The sequence below is a fragment of the Rousettus aegyptiacus genome, unplaced genomic scaffold, assembly GCF_014176215.1.
Source record: "Rousettus aegyptiacus isolate mRouAeg1 unplaced genomic scaffold, mRouAeg1.p scaffold_m13_p_6, whole genome shotgun sequence".
NCBI lineage: Eukaryota > Metazoa > Chordata > Mammalia > Chiroptera > Pteropodidae > Rousettus > Rousettus aegyptiacus.
In genome coordinates this window covers 88,759,102-88,782,894 of record NW_023416309.1, presented here as the reverse complement: position 1 = coordinate 88,782,894, position 23,793 = coordinate 88,759,102, and the positions used below count along the sequence as shown (strand labels likewise).

The 23,793-nt window shown below is 33.0% G+C and overlaps 1 protein-coding gene across 4 annotated transcripts in view; it reads left to right on the top strand.

Moving 5' to 3' along the window:
* RAD51C (RAD51 paralog C) overlaps positions 1-23,793 on the top strand; it is a 31,900-nt gene that overhangs the window by 1,199 nt on the left and 6,908 nt on the right. For 2 of the 4 annotated variants that reach the window (XM_016123103.2, XM_036222882.1), the window contains exons 2-8: positions 841-1,099; positions 1,706-1,872; positions 3,090-3,223; positions 11,601-11,732; positions 18,537-18,603; positions 18,934-18,994; positions 23,681-23,744. In XM_016123103.2, coding sequence (XP_015978589.2) covers positions 841-1,099; positions 1,706-1,872; positions 3,090-3,223; positions 11,601-11,732; positions 18,537-18,603; positions 18,934-18,994; positions 23,681-23,744 — 884 coding nt within the window. The remainder of the gene's footprint in view (positions 1-840; positions 1,100-1,705; positions 1,873-3,089; positions 3,224-11,600; positions 11,733-18,536; positions 18,604-18,933; positions 18,995-23,680; positions 23,745-23,793) is intronic. The other 2 variants (XM_016123104.2, XM_036222883.1) reach the window with 1 other exon arrangement.

The following is a 23,793-nucleotide window of genomic DNA, read 5'->3' as shown; positions in this document are numbered from 1 at the left end:
CTGCCCACACATGGTGACTGCATAGTCGACGAAGCAGTCAGGATTTATAAACCCAAATAATCTGACTCCAGAGTTCAGGCTCTTAAATTGGATAGGATTTTTATTGTCGTATCACCATTATTGTCTATTAGCACCAGATTTATAGTTTATATCCTTATCAAATCAAACACTGATATATCAAACTCATAATTGATATCATCCCTACCATTATTTCTTTCATTAGCAGCTTGTTTTGTAATTAGCATTTTCTCAGTCCATATTGTCAGATAGGAATGAAATTGTGTGGTTGAGGAAAGCATAAGTGTGTTAAAAATATTTGTGCATCAAATAATCGTTCTCATTAGTTTGGAGTTATACATGAATTTTTCATGCCTCTGTTACCATGAAAAGTTTTCGTTATGAATAATACATGCACATGCACTTCTTAAAGTTGCATCTTGTTTTAGACAATTACAGAGGCCATTCTCTTCTGAAGAATAATTTACGTACCTTATGAGAAAGGTACATACCTTTGTACGACCAAAAGGGATAGTAAAAGGACTGACTCCTAGTACATTTTTAAATAAAAATGTCCTGAGGCACTTTCATAGGTCCTCAGAAATGTTTTATAGGTTTAGATTTTTGAATCGTTTCTGAGGTAATCTTTTAAGTATGTGAAGAAAACATGTAAATGCCTTTATTAATTTGGAAGATTAACTAGTTAAGGTAATGTTACATTTTTGTATTTCTCTACTCTTCGCATCACTCTATCTAAAAATTAAAATGAAGACAACCTAATAGCATGTTAGACTGTTTTAAATCTCTAAACTCAAAGAGATTTTTTTTTCCCTTATCTTTCAGAAGTTGGTATATCTAAAGAGGAAGCCTTAGAAACTCTGCAAATTATAAGAAGAGAATGTCTCACAAATAAACCAAGACATGCTGGTACAGCTGAATCAGGCAAGAAGTGTACGGCACTGGAACTTCTTGAGCAGGAGCACGCCCAGAGCTTCATAATTACCTTCTGTTCAGCACTAGATAATATTCTTGGGGGTGGAGTACCCTTAACCAAAACAACAGAAATTTGTGGAGCACCAGGTGTTGGAAAAACACAATTATGGTAAAATAAAATGTTCCTTCCTTAAAGATGGGCTTAATAACATTTTATGTAACTAACAGAGTATTGTGTTATGGGTCTACAATCAAGAGACCAAAAAAGGCTTGTGTGTGTTCATAATTTTTTATATGTGCGTGCACACATCAAACAAAAAAACCAGTTTACCGTTTGTGTTACTTCATCACCCTATCTTGAGAAGTCGATGCAATTATTTTGATATCAAGAAATATTTCTCAACATTGTAATTTCATTAGGGTAAATAAGAAGGCTTCTCTTTATTGTATAATTAATTCCTGAGAATACACTCGAAAGTCAAATGTTTGAACGTAGATTTATGTATAATAAGAAAGGGTTCCATTCTCAGAGGTCTAAAAAAGTCACTTAAAAATCCTTAATCATGATTTTTATAGGAATACCCTTCCCCTAGCATCAATCCATTCACATATATTTGGAGCTATGAAGAGTCAGCCATCTCAGTTGTCTGGGGGAGTGTATTTGCATTTATGAAACATTTAGTGATACCTAATGGATAGTGATCTGAACTTTGAAAAACACTGCCTTAGGAGGTCATGATAATGATTTGATCATTTGACTTCTTTCTCTTTGTAGTATGCAATTGGCAGTAGATGTGCAGATACCAGAATGTTTTGGAGGAGTGGAAGGCGAAGCAGTGTTTATTGATACAGAGGGAAGTTTTATGGTTGATAGAGTGGTAGACCTTGCTACTGCCTGTATTCAGCACCTTCATCTTATAGCAGGGATGCATATGGGAGAGGGTAAGTCAGCAAGCGCTTCTCTTTTTTCCTGTGTAATAAAAGTAATTTGAATTTGTATGCATCTTAAACCTCAGCAAGAGACTGTTTGGAACATGAAGCTTAATGATTTGGCAGTGTTAGTGTTAAATTCTCGCATCTCTCCTCCAAAATGAGAAATGCCACAACTTGAATTGGCCTTCTTGTATGACCCTCACCTCCTGCTGCAGGAGCTCTGGGGTAAAACTTGTGAGTGTATTTCATTGTATAACTTCAAATCATACTCTGACCTGCCAGGTGTAAACTTAATTTCTTGGATACTTTAATATAAGTAAGTGTTGTCTCAATGCATTCACTATATTCAGGCATTGAGTGTATATTGAATTCCATACTGGTTTTTCCAAAAACCAAAGTTAGTTAGAAAAACCATATCTGGAAATTTCTGGAACATTAACCTGATTAACCTTATGGGGCTATTAGTAATATGTAATTGACTTCGTGACTGTTAATTGTATTGCCAAAGTGGGAAGTTTTTTTGCACTTACTGTGTGGAAATAAAGCGATTTAAAAAAAACTGTATAGTTAATATTCAAGTTCTTGTTTTAAAAAACAATACTTTTCATAAATGCTTATATTCTTTTAAAATGTATGTAATCAGCTGGATACTTTTTTATTTACAGTAGGCAGCGTTGGGTTTTTTTTTTTTTGGCAATGTTAAAGCTTTAGTATATTTAGTAAAAATGCAATAATTTTCAACTGGTTTCCCTCAGAAATATATACAAAGCCAAACTGGTTATTTTTTAAAATTACTCGAAGTAGAGAATTTCATTTTTTATTATTGTTTCTACTAAAATACCAAATCAAATGCTTCTTTTGAACAGTTGTCTTTTAACTCAATTTCTAGTTCTATGAAAAAAATCAAGAAAGAAATTCCATTATGTTACTTCTGTTTAGTAGAAGCCAATAACTAGAAATTTGAAAAGGCAGGCATTAAAACTAGTTGTATATATGTACAAACAATTTCTTGATAGCCTAGTACATAAGGAAACAGAAAAGGTGCAAATAAAGAGGACAGGCATTATGAAATAATAGTTCATAGTAATTTTACTATAGCATTATCATCTTTCAAGTTAGGAGTTTTGTTGTTCACAGTGAAGCATTTTGTTATTCAAAGGTATTGTTATAACTACCAATATATCAAAACAAGTAAAACTATTTTAAGATTGGTTTATTTATTTCAGAGCACCCAAAAGCTTTGGAGGATTTCACTCTTGAAAATATTCTTTCCCATATTTATTATTTTCGCTGTCGTGACTACACAGAGCTACTGGCACAAGTTTATCTTCTTCCAGACTTCCTTTCAGAACACTCAAAGGTATGGCTCAAACTACTGAAATATAACTGAAATATAACCAAGTATCTTTAGAAGTATTTGATTAGCATGAAAAATAAGTAAATAGTACAGTGATATAAGCTAGTTCAGAAAATCTTTCTTCTTCATTCTACAATTTATTTATATTTGTATTTATTTAGCATTATATTAATTATGCCCAAAGGAAGAAATCAAAATAATATAGAAAGAGGTTCCACCTCTAGTAATGGTGGAATAGCTTCTATCAAACCATATAGAGAGATATAAAAAAAAAAATAAAACGTCCCCTGCTTCCTAGTACCTCTCCCCAAAGTTGGCCACAATTAAAATTTATTGTTTGCTCAAAAAAAAATCGTACATATTATAGTAGCTAGTTCCCCATTTTTAACATTTGTTAATGGGATTATACTGTAATATCATTCTGTACCTTCTATTTTTGCACAGTGCTTCACATGTCTTTCTGTATCAGCACATATTGGATAATTCTTATTTTTTCAGCTGCATATTTCATTATAAGATCCTTTTTGCTGTTGGTGGGAATGTAAAATGGTACAGTTGCTATAGAAAACAGTATGGTGATTCCTCAAAAAATTGAAAATAGAACTACCATATGATCCAGCAATTCAACTTCTGGATATATAACCAAAAGAATTGAAAGCAGGGCCTTGGAGAGATATTTGTACACCTGTGTTCATAGCAGTTTTATTCATAGTAGCTAAAACATGGAAACAACACAGTGTTTATTGATAGATGAATAGATAAACAATATATGGTATATACATACACTGGAATATTATTCAGCCTTAAAAAGGAAAGAAAATCTGACATAATACGGATGAATCTTGAGGACATTATGCTAAGTGAAATAAGACAGTTATGAAAAGAACATACTACATGATTCTACTTTTATGAGATACCAAGAATAGTTATACTCAAAGATGAAAGTAAAATGGTGGTTGTCAGCGTCTGGGAGGAAGAGAAGAATGGGGAGTTATTATTTAATATAGAGTTTAAGTTTTACAAGACGAAAAGTGTTCTAAAGATAGGACAATATTTTAAGTGTTTTTAATACCACTAAACTGTACACTTAAAAATGATTAAGATGGTAAATTTTGTATATTCAATGAAAATGGGGGCAAAAGTATTTTCCTTAATTATATCTCACTAGTCCTCTATAGGTGGGTTTTTAGATGCTATTATTAACAATGGTTTGGAGATAACCCTTACACATATCTCTTGGGATACAATTGTGAGTGTGTTTATGAGATAAACACTAAGTATTAGAATTATACTGTTAAAGATTATATATATCTTTAATTTTGATAAATATTACACATGACAAAAACTCTTTGACCAAACTTTAGTCAGCCTTCTCTGATCTCTCTTTTGGCATATGCCTTGACTTTGACTCCATTCTGTCTTTGGCTTTATCAGCCCAGTTCATTATTTGAATAATGAACATGAGTGTATAAAAGTAAAGAATCCTGCTAAGTTAGTTTAGAGAGAATCACTGCTCCCTTAATATCTGATCACCCTTGATATTTCAGATTTCTCATTTACCACCTTTGATGTATATGTCTTTGGCCTGCCTTTAGCAGGAATCCTGTTAGGTCAGTTTAGCAAGAATCCTCTTACCCCTGATGTCTTCTATGAATAATTTTCCATTCACTGACACCCTGCTCCTCGGCTATAAATTTCCCCTTGTCCTTCTTGTATTTGAAGTTGATTCCAATCTCTTTTCTCTATTGTAATACTGCTATTGGAATATTCTTGAATAAAGTCTCCCTTACTGTTTTAACAAGTGTCAGTATAATTCTTTTACACAAATTGCACTTCAAAAATGTTGCACTAGTGGATCAAAAAACAAGACCTAACTATACATTGTCTATAAGAAACCCACTTTAAATATAAAGATACATGTAGATTAAAAGTAAATGTATTAGAGCAGAGGTCCCCAACCCCTCAGCCACAGACCAGTCTGTGGTCTGTTAGGAACCGGGCCGCACATGCAGAGGTCAGTGGCAGGCGGGCGAGAGATGCTTCATTGTGTTTGCAGCCGCTCCCCAGCACTAACATCACTGCCTCAACTCCATTTCAGATCATTAGGCATTAGATTCTCACAGGAGCACCAGTCCCTGGTGCCAACAAGGTCAGGGACCTCTGTATTAGAGAACAGTAACAGTTAAGCTAACACTAATGATTAGGCTAATGCTGATCAAAAGAAGGTAGAAGTAGCTATATTTATTTCAGAAAGTAAACTTTACACCAAGGAAACATTACATAATGATGAAGGGTTTAATTTTCCCAAGAGGTATAACAATCTTAACATGTATTCCTGCTAACAAAGCATTAAACTACATGAGGCAAAAACTGATAGAACTGCAAGAAGTAGATAATCATTATATTTGGAGACCCATTTATCTTTTTAAAAAGTCATTTATTTTCCTATTAAGTACCCTTTATTTACTCTGGATTTCCTTTTTAACTTTCTCAATAGTGTCCTTTGATATGCAAAAGTTTTAAATTTTGAATAAAGTCCAGTTTATCTGTTCATTGTTGTTCCTTGTTCCTTGTGTTTCTGGTGTCATGTAAGAATTCATTGTCAAATCCAAGGTCAAGATCCAAGATCATGAATATTTTATGACTTAAGAGTTTGTAGAGGAAGAAAAAGTTTTCCTCGACCCTCTTAGGGTCTCCGGCTGGGTCTGATAATTAAACTGACAAAAAACAGCATAACAGGAAAAAAGCATGCACATTTTATTGAATTTTTCCATGTATATCAGAGCCTTTACAAGAAAATAAAGACCTAAAGAAATGACCAAAGCAAGAAGCTTTTACACCTTTAGACAAAAACAATAAATTTGTGAAGAATTGATATGACAAAAGGATTTGGGGTTAGAGGTGATAAATCGTCAAGAAGTAACTTGGAAAATAATTAGTTTCACAAGATTTTATACAGCCTTCTCAGCCCTGAATCTACTGTCTCTGATGAAAAGGATGTTTCCCTCATGGTATAAGGAAGGTATCACAATCTTGCACACAGGAGATTTATCTTCTGCTTTCCAGGGAAGAAGATTGAGGGGTAAGGTCAAACTGACCTTCTTGTTTCTGCCATTTTCTCAAACTCCTTTAACTTAAGATATCAAGTATGCCAAAGAGCCATATTTGTAGTAGCATGTCCCAAATGCCATCAAGTTTAATGATTTTAGCTCTTTTGTTTGGAACTTTGATTCATTTTGAGTTAATTTTTATACATAGTCTCATTATTTGGACATATCCATTTGTCCTAGCACCATTTCTTCAAAAGACTTTTTTCACTATTGAATGAGCTTGGCATCCTTGTTGAAAATCAGTTGAGATATGTGGGTTAATTTCTAAACTCTATTATATTGAAGTATATGTCTATTCTTATGCCAGTATATTACTGTTTTGATTACTGTAGCTAGTATGTTTTGAAATTGGGATATGAACATCATTTGTGACTATTCAGAGCCCCTTGCAATTCTACATGAACTCTATCTAAATGGAGGCTTGTCCATTTCTGCAGAAATGCAGTTGGACTTTTGATAGAAATTATGTTGAATCTGTAGATGGAGTGTATTACTGTCTTAACAATATTAAGTCTTTCAGTCCATGAACACAGGCTATCTTTCTATTTACTTAGGCCTTTAACTTCTTTCAGCAATGTTTTATAGCTTTTAATGTACAAGTATCCTTAAGTATTTTATTCTTTTTGATGTCATTGTAAATGGAATTTTTAAAATTTTATTTTGGATTCTTTGTTGCCAGTGTATAGAAACACAACCAAATTTATTTATTTATTTATACATTCATTCATTCATTCATTGTGACAGGTAACGAAATCCAATAAGTTTCAGCTGAAATACAACTGATTCTTATAAGTTGACTTTGTATACCTTAACTTTGCTAAATTGTTTATGAATTTTAGTAGGTTTTGTGGATTCATTAGGATTTTTTATATACAGGATTATGTCATCTATAATAGAGATTTTTTCATCTTACTTCCCAATTTGGATGTCTCTTATTTATTTTTCTTGCCTGATTGATCTGGCTAGAACTTCTAGTGCAGTGTTGAATAATAATAATGATGAAAGTAGGCATTCTTGTCTTGCTCCTGATTTTAGGGGAAAAGCTTTCAGTCTATCACCATTTAGTACAATTGATTCTCATTATTTGCATATTCTGTAATTGTAAAGTCACCTACTCATTAAAATTTATTTGTAATCCCAAAATCAATACAGTTTTTTCACATTTATGGACATATTAGGCAGCTTAGGCTATCATCATAAAAATACCATAGGCCGACTGGCTTTAACAGAAATTTATATTCTCAACATTCTGGAGGCTAAAAGTCCAAGATTAAGCTTCCAGCTAATTCTCTTTCTAGGAAGGGCTCTCTTCCTGGGTTATAGAAGGCTACCTTCTTACAGCGTCCTCAAAGGGCAGAGAAAGAGAGCAAGTTCTCTGGTGTTTCTTCTTTTAAGGACACTAATCCTGTTAGATTAGGGCCCCACCCTTATAACCTCATTTAACCTTAATTACTTCCTTAGAGTTCCTATCTCCAAATACAGTTAGATTGAGGGTTAGGGCTTCAACATGAATTCTGTGGGGACACAATTCAATGCATAGTAGTGGACAGGTGTAGAGTGGCAAAGAAATTGAGTCACCCAACACACATGTTCCCAGCTGAGGTCGAACAAAGTGATTCTCTGCCTGTTTCAGCTCATACTGTAAACAAGTGTCTTCACAGTTTATTTAATGCCATGCTCCATTTTTGTGCTTTTTTTTTTTTTTTTTCCTGAGGTGATGTCTGTTATTCCTAAGCATGTTAAGAAGTTGCTCCTCCTTCCTCCCTTCCCCTAAAGCCCCTGGCAACCAATCTGTGTTCTGTCTTTATAGATATTGCATATCAATGGTATCATATGATAGAGGAACTTTTTGTCTGGCTTTTTCATTTAGCATTCTGTATTCAAAGTTCATCTGCTTTGTAGTATATGTCAGGACTTCATTTCTTTTTATGGCAAACAATATTCTGTTGTATATATACATCATAATTTATTTATCCTTTCATCTCTTGGTGGATATTTGGGCTGTTTCCATCTTTTGACTGTTGTGAATTATGCTGCTATAACATTTGTGTACATACATTTGTTTTAGTACCAGTTTTCAGTTCCTTTGGGTGTATATACCAAGGAGTGAAAATGCTGGGTCATATGTTAATTCTCTGTTTAACTTTATTAGGAACCACCAAACTATTTTTCACAGTCACTGAATCATTTTACATTCTCACTACCAGTGTCTTTTCGTTGATTTGAATTTTGCTAAACTTATGCATCCACATCCAACCTATGATGTTATTTGGCAAAACCAAGCTCCCAATAGACATATTATTGCTGTCCAGTTCAGTAAGAAGTTACATCATTGATGAACAAGTACTATTTTAACGTGAATACTGGTTGATATTTTTGCTTATGTTAACAAGCATGACGAAAGTGAGATAAAAGCATTTTTTATTTTTTGCTGAATTGATTAGCTTATTTTTTGAGGCGTTTAATGATTTTTTTTTAACCATTTATTTCTGGTTATAATTTTTTTTTGTATTTTTCTCAAAATATGAACCATGAGTTCAACTATTACAGGATTTTCTTGTATTTAATTTGCATTAGGATTTCTTCCAAATACATAAAAGAGACCAAAAATCTGGATAGCTGGTTGTGACAGGAAGTATGCTCTAAAATGCTTCTCATAGTCTTTATGGGGTTTTTATTGATTCTTATTTTGCGAAAATGGAAAATATGATTATTTTGCTGACATCATATTTTAGTACATCCACCAGTTTTTTACTTTTTTGCATTGTTTGAACAATTTATCTGTGCTCTCTGATAATGGTATTTCATATCTCTTACAAGACACTCAGGGTCAGTGAACAGTAAGACTATAGAGAATATCAAATATTATCATCCCGTGGTCCATTTATCCCAAATTTCTTCTTGAAAGTTGCACAAAGGAAGGAATTGCTGGGTGGAAGGGAATTAGTATACTACACAAAATGTTTCTAGAACATAAAAGGCTCTCCTGGATTTCTAATTTTTAATTTTAAAAAATCCACAGTTGGTAACTTTTTAATTTCGACTTTTGTGAGTTAAACAACAATGTCCGTTTTATCCTACCCACCCAAACTCTGTAATTCTATTTCTATTATTCAGCATACTCTTCCTAATGAGAGACCAAGGACCAAGGAAACTCACCAGAGCATGTCCAGGAACTTTTCCCCAAAACTTGGGGAAAAGCTGTCAGTGTTGACAGTAACCACTTATCAGAAGGTCCAAATCTTTGTAATTTATCCACTTAAGATTTGGACTGTGGAGAGGAAAAATAAGCTATTTCCATTCTTTGTCCATTGGAGGTTAGGCCATATAACTCCTTTGGCATGAGCCAAGAGGTCCTTGGGTGCCTTGGGTATTTGGGGCTCCCTGCAAATACCCTAGGGTCAAGACCTGTAATTTTATGGAGTTTTCTGGTGGAATACTTTTCTGTTGATTCGACTTAATGATAATACTTAGTTATTTGATTAGTTTTCTAATAATAAAAGAATATTTTTTTTTGTGAGGAGGTTAAATACTTCCTTATTTTTTATGTTGTTTATAATGTAATGGGTACAGACACAACACATTTTTAAGGTCAATAGGATTGTAGCATTTTCCCCATCACTTTATTAAAAGTCCAGACAATCAAATCAAGCCCTGATCTGTAGCTTGTTTGCTAATTTCCATGTAGAAAATCCTCCCATCAAAGCTGATTTCAAGCTACCAATGTGATGTATTGAACATGAAGTAGAGAAGAAATAATACACAGAAACATATCATTTTATAGCATTTCTATTATAAGGATAAAATAAATGTAAATAATCTTAAGTGTAGATAATAGTAAAATGTAGAATAATTAGGAAGGAATGACTTTTCAGTCTTTATTGTCCCTATTTTATTTTATCCATATTTTAATATAACTTTACTCAAATTTATATAGTTTAATATTTAGTAGCTATATTTTTAATGACTGATTTGAAAATTTTCTGAAAATTTAGCACTTGGGTCAACAGCTGATAGAATTTGGTTTCAATTCACCACTGTACCTTTCTGATATAATTTCCTACTACTTCTCCTTACTACTTTTTTCCTGACTGTTAAACACGCCAAACTTTTCTCTTAGGACCTTTGCCTTTACTATTCCTTATCTTTGGGTTGTCTTTTCCTCTTAGAGGTTCTTATCTAGGACTCTGTTTTGTTGCCTCCCTTCTCACTGATGCCTTCCCTTACATCTAGTCTCAGCCTCCCTCTACCCTAGCTCCTAATTATTCTTCAGTTTTAGTGTCTTCATATCTCTTGCAGTATCAGAAATTATTTTATATTTGTTTGCATGTTAATTGTTCCTTACTCCACTAGAACATAAGCTCCATGAGAGCAGGAACCTTGTCTATTGTTCCCTAGTGCCTGTGACAGTGACTGTCATATACTAGGTGTCAATAAATATTTGCTGGATGAAAGAATGAATACTCTAAATAAAAGATAAAAATGGCTTATATGTTGCTTCACAAAAGCCTCTTTAACCTAATCCTTATTGTATAGAAAAAAATATACTTTTGCAGTTTTTTGTCTGTTTACATTTGGATTAGTTTCCAGGTTCCTTTTGTTCTTGGATCTAAGGTTTATATATTACTCTAACTTCACTGTAATAGCATTGTTTGGATTATATTAGAAATGAACTGCCATGAAAATATTTATCATCTGTAAGTGTACCATCTTGATTGTAATTCAAGACAAACCTGCCTCATGCTGAATTTTGTATTATAACAGATTCTGTAATGGTTAGTTGCCCTATAGTATATTTTAAATTAAGGGGGAAAAGTATACCATTAATTAATTATATGAAGAAGGTATTATAAATTAATATTTGAAGAATTTTTATTAACTTAAAAAGAATCCTGAAGGTAAAATTGATGTATTTAATTCAGACACTTGTTTTATTAAGACATCAATAGTGCTTTTTATCAATGTAAAATACTCCTGTAAAGACTGTGTATAGTGGCATATGATAAAATTGTAATTGCTCCATTTTCTTTTTGTCGAATTACTTTTTTAAGTTGATAAGTTATCAAAGCAGAGTACATTTTAACTTTTAGTGACTAGTACAAAAAGTATTGAATGAATATATATGTAATTACCCAAAATAAAGCCTTTGTAGAGTTGGAGATAGAACCCTGGATTTTAAGAGTTTTTTTAATGCAATGTATTATTCTTTTCTGGTGTAATTTTTATTTTATTTTTAATACTAAATCTAATATCATCTGTTCTGTATTTAGGTTCGATTGGTGATAGTGGATGGTATTGCTTCTCCTTTTCGTCATGACCTAGATGACCTGTCCCTTCGTACTCGATTACTAAATGGCCTAGCCCAGCAAATGATCAGTCTTGCAAATAATCACAAATTAGCTGTAAGTATTCTTAGTTAAGAGACTTTTATAGTAAAGATCGTATGTCTAGAAATAGAAAATAATTCGCTTTACTAAAAGCAAATAATATAGATGGTTTTGAATATAGTTTTGGTTTGATTTTTATAAAAAATTTCAGTCATAAGTGTTGTGTATCAGTTTTCCTGGAAGATAATAAACATAATCAAGATGCTGTATTTTAAAAAGGGACTTTAATGAAGAAATGCTACTTTTGGTAATTGCAGTGTTTTCTTTATTTAAATATACTTCATGCTTTTCAGGTAAGCTCTTCCAACATTCTCATTTTTCTTTTACTCTGAGTCTTTGATTATTACATAGTATATCATCACAGATTCACATGGATAGGAAAATTATGCAGTTTAAAAAACCAAGATGTTTAAAGGCGGAGCTAACTCTTCTAGATTAGATATATTAAGAGAGAAGTAAAGATAAGTTCAAATGTGAAGAGATAAAAAGGAGTGAGGTAAAATCTCTTTTACTGTCTGTTTGGATCACTCCCACTCTGTAACCTTATCCCACCACTGACACAACTATACACACTTGTCTAGGGGGAAGATGGAAGAAGGTCAAACTACTTAACTTGATTTTCTTGTCATTACCCTGAGTAGATAGATAGTCCTTAGCACATACCTGTAACACATCATGAGTAAATAAAGAACTCTTTGATAAAATCATTTGAAAACATACATCTTTTTTTAGTTTTTAGATTTCTTTTTGGTCATATACTGAAAAGCATAGTGTCCTTTGAATTATTTCTTGCCATTAATTTGTAATTTGTGTTCTGTTAATATCAATGACGAGCCCCCAGTAGGGGGCACTCAAGACTAATAGGGTTGCATAGGTCCTTAGGTTTTTGTCTTTAACAGAATTGGCTTTATCTTTTCTGATTAAAAAGAGTAATCCAAGAAATAACATGGAATACTATGCAGTATTTAAGATGAGTAATGCAAATATACAAGTACTACAATGGAACAAGATATGTCCAGATAAATGATTAAGTGAAAAAATTCAAGTTGCATATTTAGTATGATCCCACTTTTGAGAAAAATAAAAATTATATATGTGTATTTCTGTTTATACATATAAAGAATAAGATCTGAAAGGACCAAAATATTCCCTTTTATTTTATAAATTCCCTTTTATTTTATAAATTCTTCTTTGCTTGATTTTTAATTTCCCAGTTAGAATGTACAGAAGCATGTATGACCTTTGATAATACATTTTACAATATTAAATTATGTGTACTTGCTCTAAAAAAAAGGTCTAAACAATCAAAATATAGAAAGTAGACAATTATATTTTCTATTGCTCAGAGATGATTATTGTTGAGTTTGGTGTATATATTTTTCCAAACTTATTCTATACATACATAAACATGTTTCTAAAGTGAGATTATATGCAAAGCGATGTTTTATTGTTCACTTCATATATTACGAACATCTCTCGGTGTACACTACTTGATAAGTCTAGCTTACCTTAATAGCTACATAATATTCCATTACATAATTGTAGCATAGTTTTTTAACCACCTCCCTATTGTCTTTAAAGTTGGCTTCAGTTTTTCACTATTTAAAACACTGCAACCAACAACTTTATATATGCCGCTTTGTCCATTTGTCCAGTTATTTCTGAAGGTATTAAGCCAAAGGGATAACTATTTTTAAACATTTTATTACATATTATCAAATTACACTCAGAAAACATGTGCCAAAGTACATTTGCTACAGCAGTGAATAGGAATTCTTATTTTCCCACATCCTTACCAACTTTGAGCCTTTTAAAACTTTGCCAAGCTGGGACAGAGAAAAAATGGCATAGATAATAGAGGCTCTGTTCATCTCTGGCAACCAAAGCAAAGTTGTGACGGTAATAAGGAGCAGCAGCAAGGAAAAATTGCCTGGGATCTAGATGAACAAGCCATACAACTAGGGAGCAGTCCAGGAAATCACCCTGAAATGGCAGAAGGTAGGACGGGGCGAGGTTGCTAGGCTGCCTGGTTTTGAGCTGCTGAATGAGATGAAGGCTGCAGCAGCAGCAGATACCTCTTAAAGGGGCCGCATCCTCAAGCAGATTTTCGCAGTGACGGACCTGCTCGCTCTCAACACCAGTGCCGATTTGGCTGCACACAGGGAGCACCAGGGACTTACATGGAGACATTGTCGGAGACATTGAGGGGAGACTCACTCTGAACAAAAGTGCCAGCTGTATCCATTGTTCCTTGTCGAGCCCTCCCCCACCCAGTGCACAGACAGTGCCACCATAGCCATTGATGTCTTCAAACTGGATAACAGAGGTCACTCCACACAGAGGATTCCCTGAAATGCCACCTCCCGCAACTGACGGCTCCACCCAAACCACATCCTGGTATAGCCTCAGTGAGTCAGGTGCTCCTTGCTTAGCAGTGCCTAAACTCACACTGGAGGCAGCTGGCCTCGGTTTCTGGTGCCTTTTGAGGCAACTGTAAGCTCACCATCTGTGAATTGCTTGCTGAATCTTAACAGGTGGCCCCGGAGAGGTAGAGGCTTGGGCTAAGTTTGCCCTGCTGAACGCCTCTCAGGACTGTGCCACTGGACACCTACTTCACAAATCCACACTAATAAGACTGGGAGACTTAGGAGCTTTGCTTAGTACATAGAAACAGACATGGAAAGGCAGCCAAAATGGGAAGACAAAGAAGCAGAAACCATATGAGAGAACAGAACAGAGATCCAGATATAATGGAGTTGAGTAATATAACAGATGCAGAGTTCAAAACACTGGTTGTAAAGATGCTCAAAGATCTTTTAGGAAGTATAGATAAATTCAGTGAGAACTTCAACAAAGAGATGAAAAGCATAAAAATGGAAATGGTAATTATAAATGGGAACTCGTCTGAAATGAAGAACATGTTATCTGAGAGGAGTATATTAAATGGAATAAACAAAGTGAATAAAGAAGAGGATCAAATGTCCTATCCAGAGGGACAGGGAAGCCAAGGACATTCAATCAGAAGGGCAAAAAAAAAGATGCCAAGACTATAAACATAATTTAAGGAGCATATGGGACATTATTAAAGCTCCAAATATCCATCTGATCGGTGTAACAAGAAAATCAAGTTGTTGAACAGCTATTTGAAGAAATAATGATGGAAAACTTCCCTAAGCTGGTGAAGGAAATGGACATAAAACCCCAGGAAGCTCAGAGAATTCTAAAAATCAGGGATCCAAAGAGGGCTGCACCAAGACACATCATAATTAAAATGCCAAAGGTTAAATACAATGAAAGAATATTAAAAGCAGCAAGAGAAAAACAAATAATTACATATAAGGGAACACCCATAAGACTGGCAGCTCATTTCTCAAAAGAAGCTATGCAAGACAGAAGGTCTTGGCAAAAAATATTCGATAGGATGAAGACCCAGGATGTACAACCAAGAATAATTTATCCAGCAAAGCTATCATTTAGAGTTGAAAGACAGATAAAGAGCTTCCCAGACAAAAATAAGCTAAAGGAATTTATCACCACCAAGCCAGAATTACAGGAAATGTTGGAGGGACATCTTTAAGAAGAAAAAACATGTATCAAAAACAGGAATAAAGAATGATAACAACTACATTCCTATCAATAAGTACTTTAATGGAAACGAATTATGTGCTGCAACCAAAAGATAGAGTGGCTGAAAGGATAAGAAAACAAGACCCCTACATATAAAAAGGAAAGGGATGGAAAAAGATATTGCTTTGATGGACCTAGAAGGTATTTAAAAGTCAGATAGAGAAAAATAAACAGTATATGATTTCACTTACATGCAGAATCTAAGGAATAAAAAGAACAAACTAATCAAAAACAGACTCACTGGACAGTTTGGTGTTGGACAGAGGGAAATGGGGTTTTGGGGGCTGGAAGAATAAGATGAAGGGTTAAAGAAGTACAAATTAGTAGCTGATGGATGGTCACAGGGATGGGGAGCACGGTGTAGGGAATGCAGTTAGCATTAATACGTTGGCTAGGTGGAGGTTTGGGAGGTAGAGAGCAATTGGGATTGTTTTACGAACTGTATAGATGTCTAACCAATGTATTGTATACTTGAAACTAAATAAAAAATTAAAAGAAAGAACCTTTGTCAAGCTGATATGGAGAGACTCTTTTTAGAGATGCAACCCAGAAAAAGACAACCTAAGAGGAGGCCCCTACTTTTTTTTTCACTTTTAATTCACTTTTGTTACCTTTACAATGCCTTCTGTAATACTGAGCATAATGATGCTCAAAAATACAAATTGAGTGAATCATTTTTTTCTTCTTGGAAATTTAAAAAGAAAGTGACTTTGTAGCAGAGACAGATTAGCAGAAATGCTTTAGTAAACAATTTTATTGAAATATAATTAAAATACCATAAAATTCATCCTTTTAAAGTGTCCAATTCAGGGTTTTTAGTATATTTAGTATATTTAAAGTTGTGCAAGCATCACTACTATTTAATTTTAGAACATTTCCATCACTCCCAAAAGAAATCCCTTACCCATTAGCCATCATTCCCTATTGCACTCTTTAGACCCTAACAACCACTAGTCTGCTTTTTGTTTCTATGCATTTGTTTTTTCTGGATATTTTATATGAATAGAATTGTGCAATATGTGGTCTTTTATAGCTGACTTCTTTCACTTAGTGTAATGCTTTCAAGATTCATCCATGTGGCATGTATCAGTATCCTTTTTATGACTAATTTTGCATTTTCTTGATATACCACATTTTGTTTATCTCTTCGTCAACTGAAGGACATTTAGACAGCAGAAGTACTTTTAAAGCAATGAAGTTAATAACTTCGAACTGTTACTTCAGTATTTTAAAGACTCATTTTTTATGAATTTGGAGTAATCACACAATTTTCATTTGTATTCTGAGAAACCCAACATTTTTGCAGTAGTAATATAATTATTTTATAGCAGAATTCTAATTTTGGGATGTAGAACAGCTGGGAAGTATATTTATTTACATTTTCCTAAAGATATGAAATGGTTAAACTAAATACTCCCTAAACAGGAGCTGTCTGATAGAACTTTCTGCAAAGATGAAAAAATTCAATTTAATACAATAATCACATAGCTTTCGGGCACTTGAAATATAGCTAGTCCTACTGAGGACCTGGATTTCTAGGTTTATTTTTTTGTTTTGTTTTGTTTTTGTTTTTTAATGCCTACAGCACCCGGTATTCCTAGGTAGTCTCTCATCCAAGTACTAACCAGGCCCGACCCTGCTTAGCTTCTGAGATTAGACGAGAAAGGTCACGTTCAGGGTGGCATGGCCATAGACTGAATTTCTAGTTCTATAATTTAATTTTAAAAAGCTCCATGTGACTAACGGCTGAAGAATTGGATAGTGCACCTTTAACCAAACGTTGGTATAAATAAAATATATCTGTTGCTAGAGCTTAAACAGTAGTATGTACAGTAAAGGGTATTATTCAGCATGTTGGAGATGCTGATTAGTTATATATTTCAGTTAATTACCAATTTAAATTCCTGCTTAGCTTTTTCTAAAATTTCTGGGGAAGCCACAATGGCACTTAAGGAGGGGGTGCACTAAACAAAGTGATGTAATAGAGTTGGTGCCTAATTGAGGTCTAGATGGATCAAAGGTTTCTCCTTTGTAGATAAACAAAAATTTTTAGAGTGTCACCAGTGCAATGGAAATAGCCAAACAGCTTTTTCTTTCTGAGCTTTTTTAGGGAACTGATGACTTTTTCAGAGTAGGTACCTTTTCTCATTGTTTTTAATAGTTATCAGTTTCAGCTTACAGTAGTATCTTTCTTATCTTTGGAAGGATGATCTGTATTAGTAGACTATTTAAATAATTGTTTCTAGAGAATTTTGGATAAGAAGGTGGCAGATAATTGACTTTTACTGTATTTAGTCAGCCTTAAACACCCATTTTTCTCTACTTTAAAATTACTGCTTTTAAAATATAGAATTTTTTCTACAGGTCACTATTTAATCAAAAAGAATGAGCAATATTTTTAGACTGAGGGCCATCTGTGAGTAAAGCAACACCTATATGTATTACCAGTAGACTAGCACAATTATAATTTGGGGATTATTTGACCTATTGGGTTTTATTTTTCCCAGTTCTACTATACTGTACATTTTTTATGGTCTTAGGTCTCTTCTCATAATTCTTTGCCTCAATTTCTTTTTTATTTCTGTAAAGTCATAAATCATAGTACTGTATTGGTTTCTTCCCTAAAAATGTAAGCACTGAGTTAATTAGTAAGGATTTCATATTCCTTTGAATAAATACGTTCTAGAGAGGCCACAGTGGTAAAGAACACAGACTCAATCTTTCTAAACTTCTGATTTCTCCTGTGTTGATCTTGAATAATAATAATAATGCCTCATTCATGGAGTACTTACAGAGAGGAGATAAGATAATGAAGGTAATGCACTTAGCATAATTTCTTACATGTATTAAGTACTCAATAAATGTTTATTACCACTACTGATGTTGCTGCTATTGATCTGGTGGTTTTATTGGCCGTATGTATTATCTATTATATATTTATTTTTTCCATTTTCACAATAAAAACTTCTTTGTTCTTGTCTGTTAAAAAATGTTTTGTATTCAATAGAATCATGTTTTCAGATAACTACTCATTTTTATGAGTAAATTTAAAAAATTATCAGAAAAATTTTTATTACCTAAATATGTTTTTCTTTAAGTTAGATTATATTCAGAATACAAAAATCACAGGACTACTTACTTGATGATTTTTAGGGGAGACTCACCTAATTTTCTCACATTTTGTTTTTGTAGGTAATTTTAACCAATCAGATGACAACAAAGATTGATAGAAATCAGGCCTTGCTGGTACCCGCATTGGGTGGGTAATTAATCAGATAAACATTTCTGGTTAAACACATTTTTTTCTACCTCTTTCATTTGGTACTTCTTGAGTACTGTAAACTTCATGAAAGCAGAGGCTATATCTGTCTTATTCACTGATAAATAAAAGATAATGATCTGCAGTATTTCCATAAATATGTAAAAATCTATAAATCTCAAGATGTTATCTGTGTAGCAGGTTTTTTGAAACCAGTATACTCTCATTATTTTAAATTAAGTAAAGTAAAACTGTATTTGGTCAGAGGCATTCTGAGAGATTGATAACATAGTAAGGCAATATACAGTTATTATGTTCTTTTTCCCTCAGGGGAAAGTTGGGGACATGCTGCTACAATACGACTAATCTTTCACTGGAACCAAAACCAAAGGTCAGTATAGAAGCAAGTTAATAATTCTGAATATTGGGTTAATTACACTGAATACTTACCAGTTTCTTAGAGCTAGTCCAGTGGATGAGTTCTGCAATGCCCCATGAACTAAAGCTTTTGTAACCTTGTCCTTAATCACCTAGAGCAAACATAGAAAAATGTTTTAATCTGCACATTTAGCTACATAGGAAATTCTTTGGAATATTTAAATAATGGGGTGCACCTGAAATGAGTAGGTGGCCAAGGAATGTTACCTTCTAAAGCTCTTTGAAATCAAGTACCATTTATTAGCCATGCAGAAGGAGGTGGGTACTCTTGTGTTTCTGGAAAGGAATGAAAGAAGAATAAAATCAGGATAAAAGGAAATCTTTTGAGGTGAGCTTTAGGACTAATTTATGTGAAAAATAGAGTGGTTTTTTTTAGCTGCTTCACATATTTCTTACATGAAATTGTGTCTACTTTTGTTGTCTTTTGTATTTTTCTATCTTGCTTTTGTTATTCAGTTACTTACCTGACTTTCACTGGTATTGTTCTTTAAAATAAAATTGTGATGGCATGAAACCTTTGTGTTTGTTTTTAAAAGCTGCTGAGCAAGTGAACAAACCAGCTTTTGTTTTCTTTAAAATAGGCAATTGAAAGCTGTGGAATCTTTTATTCTACACTTCTAGAAATGGCAGATTTATGCCAGCCTCTCTGCTTTGAAATTAATTGGTATAATCTAGAGAACTTGGTTTGGAAATGCTCTATTGAAAGGGAGAAATTGAGATAGTATGTGGTAAAGATGGGAAAAGGCATTGCTTAAATACATATTGGGCCTGGTCAGTGATACTGTCTTTTTTTTTTCTTTTTAAATCTGCATTTCTTTGTTCTTCTACATGAAAAAAATTATGCCTCACTAAGTTAGCTTTTATTGACTCTCAGCTCATACTGTAACTGATCACATTTATATACATCTTTTGCAACTAATTCATGCAGCTTGTTTCTCTTTTAAGATGGCATTTCCAGAGCTCAGGTAACTTTTTATTTTTAAAATACGTAGTGCTTTACAGTGGATTACCATCCCTCCAATTCTAGAAGTCATTGTACCCTAGATTCACAAAAGGAATTCTTTTTTCAGCAACAAACCCTATTGTAGATTTGGCAACAGTTCTCCAGATGTCTTTTGAACATACTGCTTATACTTTCCCACATTTAGGTTTTCTGCAAAGAATATCCCACTAACGTTCTTAGGAATTACCCTTGAGACTAGTAGTATACAATAGTAGTCTTCCACTATTCTATTAAATACTCACTAGAAGAATACATTTAAGAAATGAGAAAAATATAGGAGCAGAGCAAGGTGTTTCATCTTTTTATGCATTCATCAGAAGGAGAAGTTTGCCTTCTTTATCCAGTTCTATAAGTTAGGATTGGTTAGGTACCCATGAGATCAGAAAATCATGCGTACTTTTTAAGAGTTAAACCATTATATGACTTCAGCTTCTTACTGAAGCTTTCCAAGAAATTAGAGAATAATATAGAACACTGACATTGAATGATAGATAGGGGAAATCTACCGTTCTATAAAATTTTCATTTTATTGAATGCTCGCTTGTGCTAGGTACTTAACTGGGCACTTTATGTACAACATTTCATATAGTCCTTTCAATAACTCTTTGAAGAATCTATGTATTATCATTAACAGTGAGAAGACAAAGGCCCAGAAGATTAAGTAGTAAATAATAACTACCATTTATTGAATATTAACTGTCTTTTATTGTGCTAAGCACTGTGTGTATATAAAATTTCATTCTATTTTCTGAATAACTGTGAAATAGGTAGTAGTATCCACATTTTATAGCTGACTCTATAATAGAGTCTATTCTTTTTTTCTTGTAATTGCTATTTTTAGAATGGAATTATAGTATTATGTTGATTATCAGGAAATCTGAAGGTATAGCTCTTACCCTCTTTTTTCAGTAGAATCCTTTTTCTCCAGACTTTTTTTTCCCCTCCAGGCTGTGGATATATTGAAAAGTAATGCACACACCTTATTATAATCAGAATTGGTTGACCTCATTTAATATAATAAAAATAGTATGGTTCTTCATTGAAACGAGCTATCTTTAAGTCATTATAGTTGCATGAAATCTTATATGTGTTTTAAAACTTAGTTCATGGAAGGATAGAAATAGAAATTCACATTGGAGAGAAATAGGTATGAAAACGAACACTTTCCATTCGAGCATAAAACTAAAAACCTTGACTAGCCAAATTTCTATTGAGAATTGAACTTAAGTATCCCATCTCATGACCCAGTCCCCATCCTTCACTGGAAACACCTGATTTTTACCCTTTGACTAATAATGGAATAAGATTCCAACAGTTATTAAAAGAAAGTCTTTTGTCTCTGTCCCGTATTTGTGTGGGTTTTCCTTCAGTTTGCATATTCATAATAATATGAGGCTGAGATTGTTCAGAATTATACCACTCTTTGCCAAGATGATCTGGTGGTAAGTGGAGTAATATATCAACACCCCCACACAGTATTTCATATGTGTACTCAGCTTTAGAGCACAAATTGTGCTTCTGTCTTGTTTCTTCCTGACCCAAACTATGTAGTTCAGCCATATGTTAAGCTTCATCTCAGCTGGGGCTGTGAGCCAAGTGATTCTTTGGTTTAATTTCTTGTTTAAAAAGATCTCTTGAGATGCAGACATAAAATATAAAGTTTTATTTTTACCTAGAAATTTGAGGAAGATTTTCAACCTGAATACCGAATGCCCATGTGACTTTAGGATTCTTAATAAACATGTAAATGCATCTTAAAAGCTTATTTACTTTTTAATTTTCTCAGAAAAGTCAGATAAACTGGGTACCTTTTTGGATATAGTAATACGAGGTGACTTAGATACTAATTTTTCAGAAGGTTAGTTGATTTTGTTTTATCGGATGAAAGAGAGTGATTTTTTAGTAAAATGGGTTAAAATACACTACGCCTCTATTTTTCTGTCATATTTTGTGTTAAAGATGGGATACCAACCCTAAAAGCATTGTAAAAATTTATAATCTCACCCCCAATCCAACTATTCTTATATTTGCTTTTTCTTAGCAGTTTTTTATGCATAGAGTTGCAATTATAGAGTACATGACATTTTAGATTCTGCTGTTTTCATCCTGAAAGTACAAACCTAAAATATTAAGCTAATATACCATGGTGTCTGATTGCTTCTCTTTTGAATTGTGCCTGCGCAGAGAGGAAATTTCAAAATTAAGAGTTACAGATCATAAACCAAGATGTCCTTTTTGAATTGTCTTTGAAAAGAAGTCAACATTGTATATAAATAAATGACCCTTTTAACTCTGAAAGTCTATGATTTTTCTCTAAGTTAATGCAGTTATATCAGTTTTTAAATTGCGGTAAAGTATAGATAACATAAATTTACCATTTTAACAATTAAATTTAACATTTTAACAGTTCAGTGACATGAAGTACATTTACATTATTGTGTAATCATCACCACCATCTATTCATCTCCAGAAATATTTTATCTTCCTATCTTGAAACTTCATACCCATTAAACACTAATTCTTCATTCTTTCCTCCCACCAGCCTCTGGCAACCACCATTCTACTTCTGTCTCTGTGAATTTGACTACTCTAGGAACCTCATAGAGTAGAATCATAAAACATTTGTCCTATTGTGAATAGTTTTATTTCACTTAGCATAATGTCTTTAAGGTTTATTGTATCAGGTGTCAGAATTTCTTTTTAAGAATGGATAATCCATTATATGTATATACCGCATTTTGTTTATCCATTTATCTGTTAGACACTAGAGTTGCTTGGGTTGCAACCTTTTGGCTATTGTGAAGAAGTTACATCAGTTATAGAATAATTTTAAAAGGCATTTTAAAATTTTTTGCATATATTTGTTGCTGTTATAATATTTGACCATAGTTAATACGAGCTTAGAATTTTATTTCTCAACTTCTTTAAGCTTTCAGTTTTATATTATTTACTTTTAGAGTACATAATAAAATCCTACCTAAAGAGACTTTGTTCTATCATGACAGTGATTTTTCCGGACATAATCATTTTGAAAGAATGTGTCTTCCTAGCTTATTTATATTAGTATAATATGAATTATGTTTCTCATGTGTATCCCAAGAAAATGTCTTAATACTTCTAACACCCAAAAAACATAATTACTGCAGAAAATTTGAAAAATATAAACAAAAAACTACCTTTACTTAACATTTTTACTATTTTGACTTTTTTATTGTAGCCTTCTAGTAATTTTTCTGTACATGTATGTATAAATACTCAGAAATGCAAGATCATGCAGTATAACTTTTACTTACTATTTTCCTATCTTGTTAAATATTGTCTTCCACTTTATTTTTCTGGCATAAACAGTCTCTTAACATATAAAATAAATTTATTTGAATCACTCATTGGACTTTTAGGTTGCTTTAAAACTTCACTTATATAAACAAATCTATTATTATGTGTAAATAATTCCATGTATACATATAGCTATTCTGTGATGAAAGGATATCTGATACTTCTTTGCTTTCTGTGTCCTTAGAGAACAAAATAATAGAATTATGGTTTTAAAAAAACCCTATAAATTTCAATGATCAAATTAGTCATCTGAACTAATTAAGATTATATGTTTGTGTGTATTTATTCTTTTTCTCAAAGCAGGTTGGCAACATTGTACAAATCACCAAGCCAGAAGGAATCTACAGTACCGTTTCAAATCACAGTCAGTATTATTTGATTAGAATGGGATTTTGGTGTCGGTGGGCAGTAAT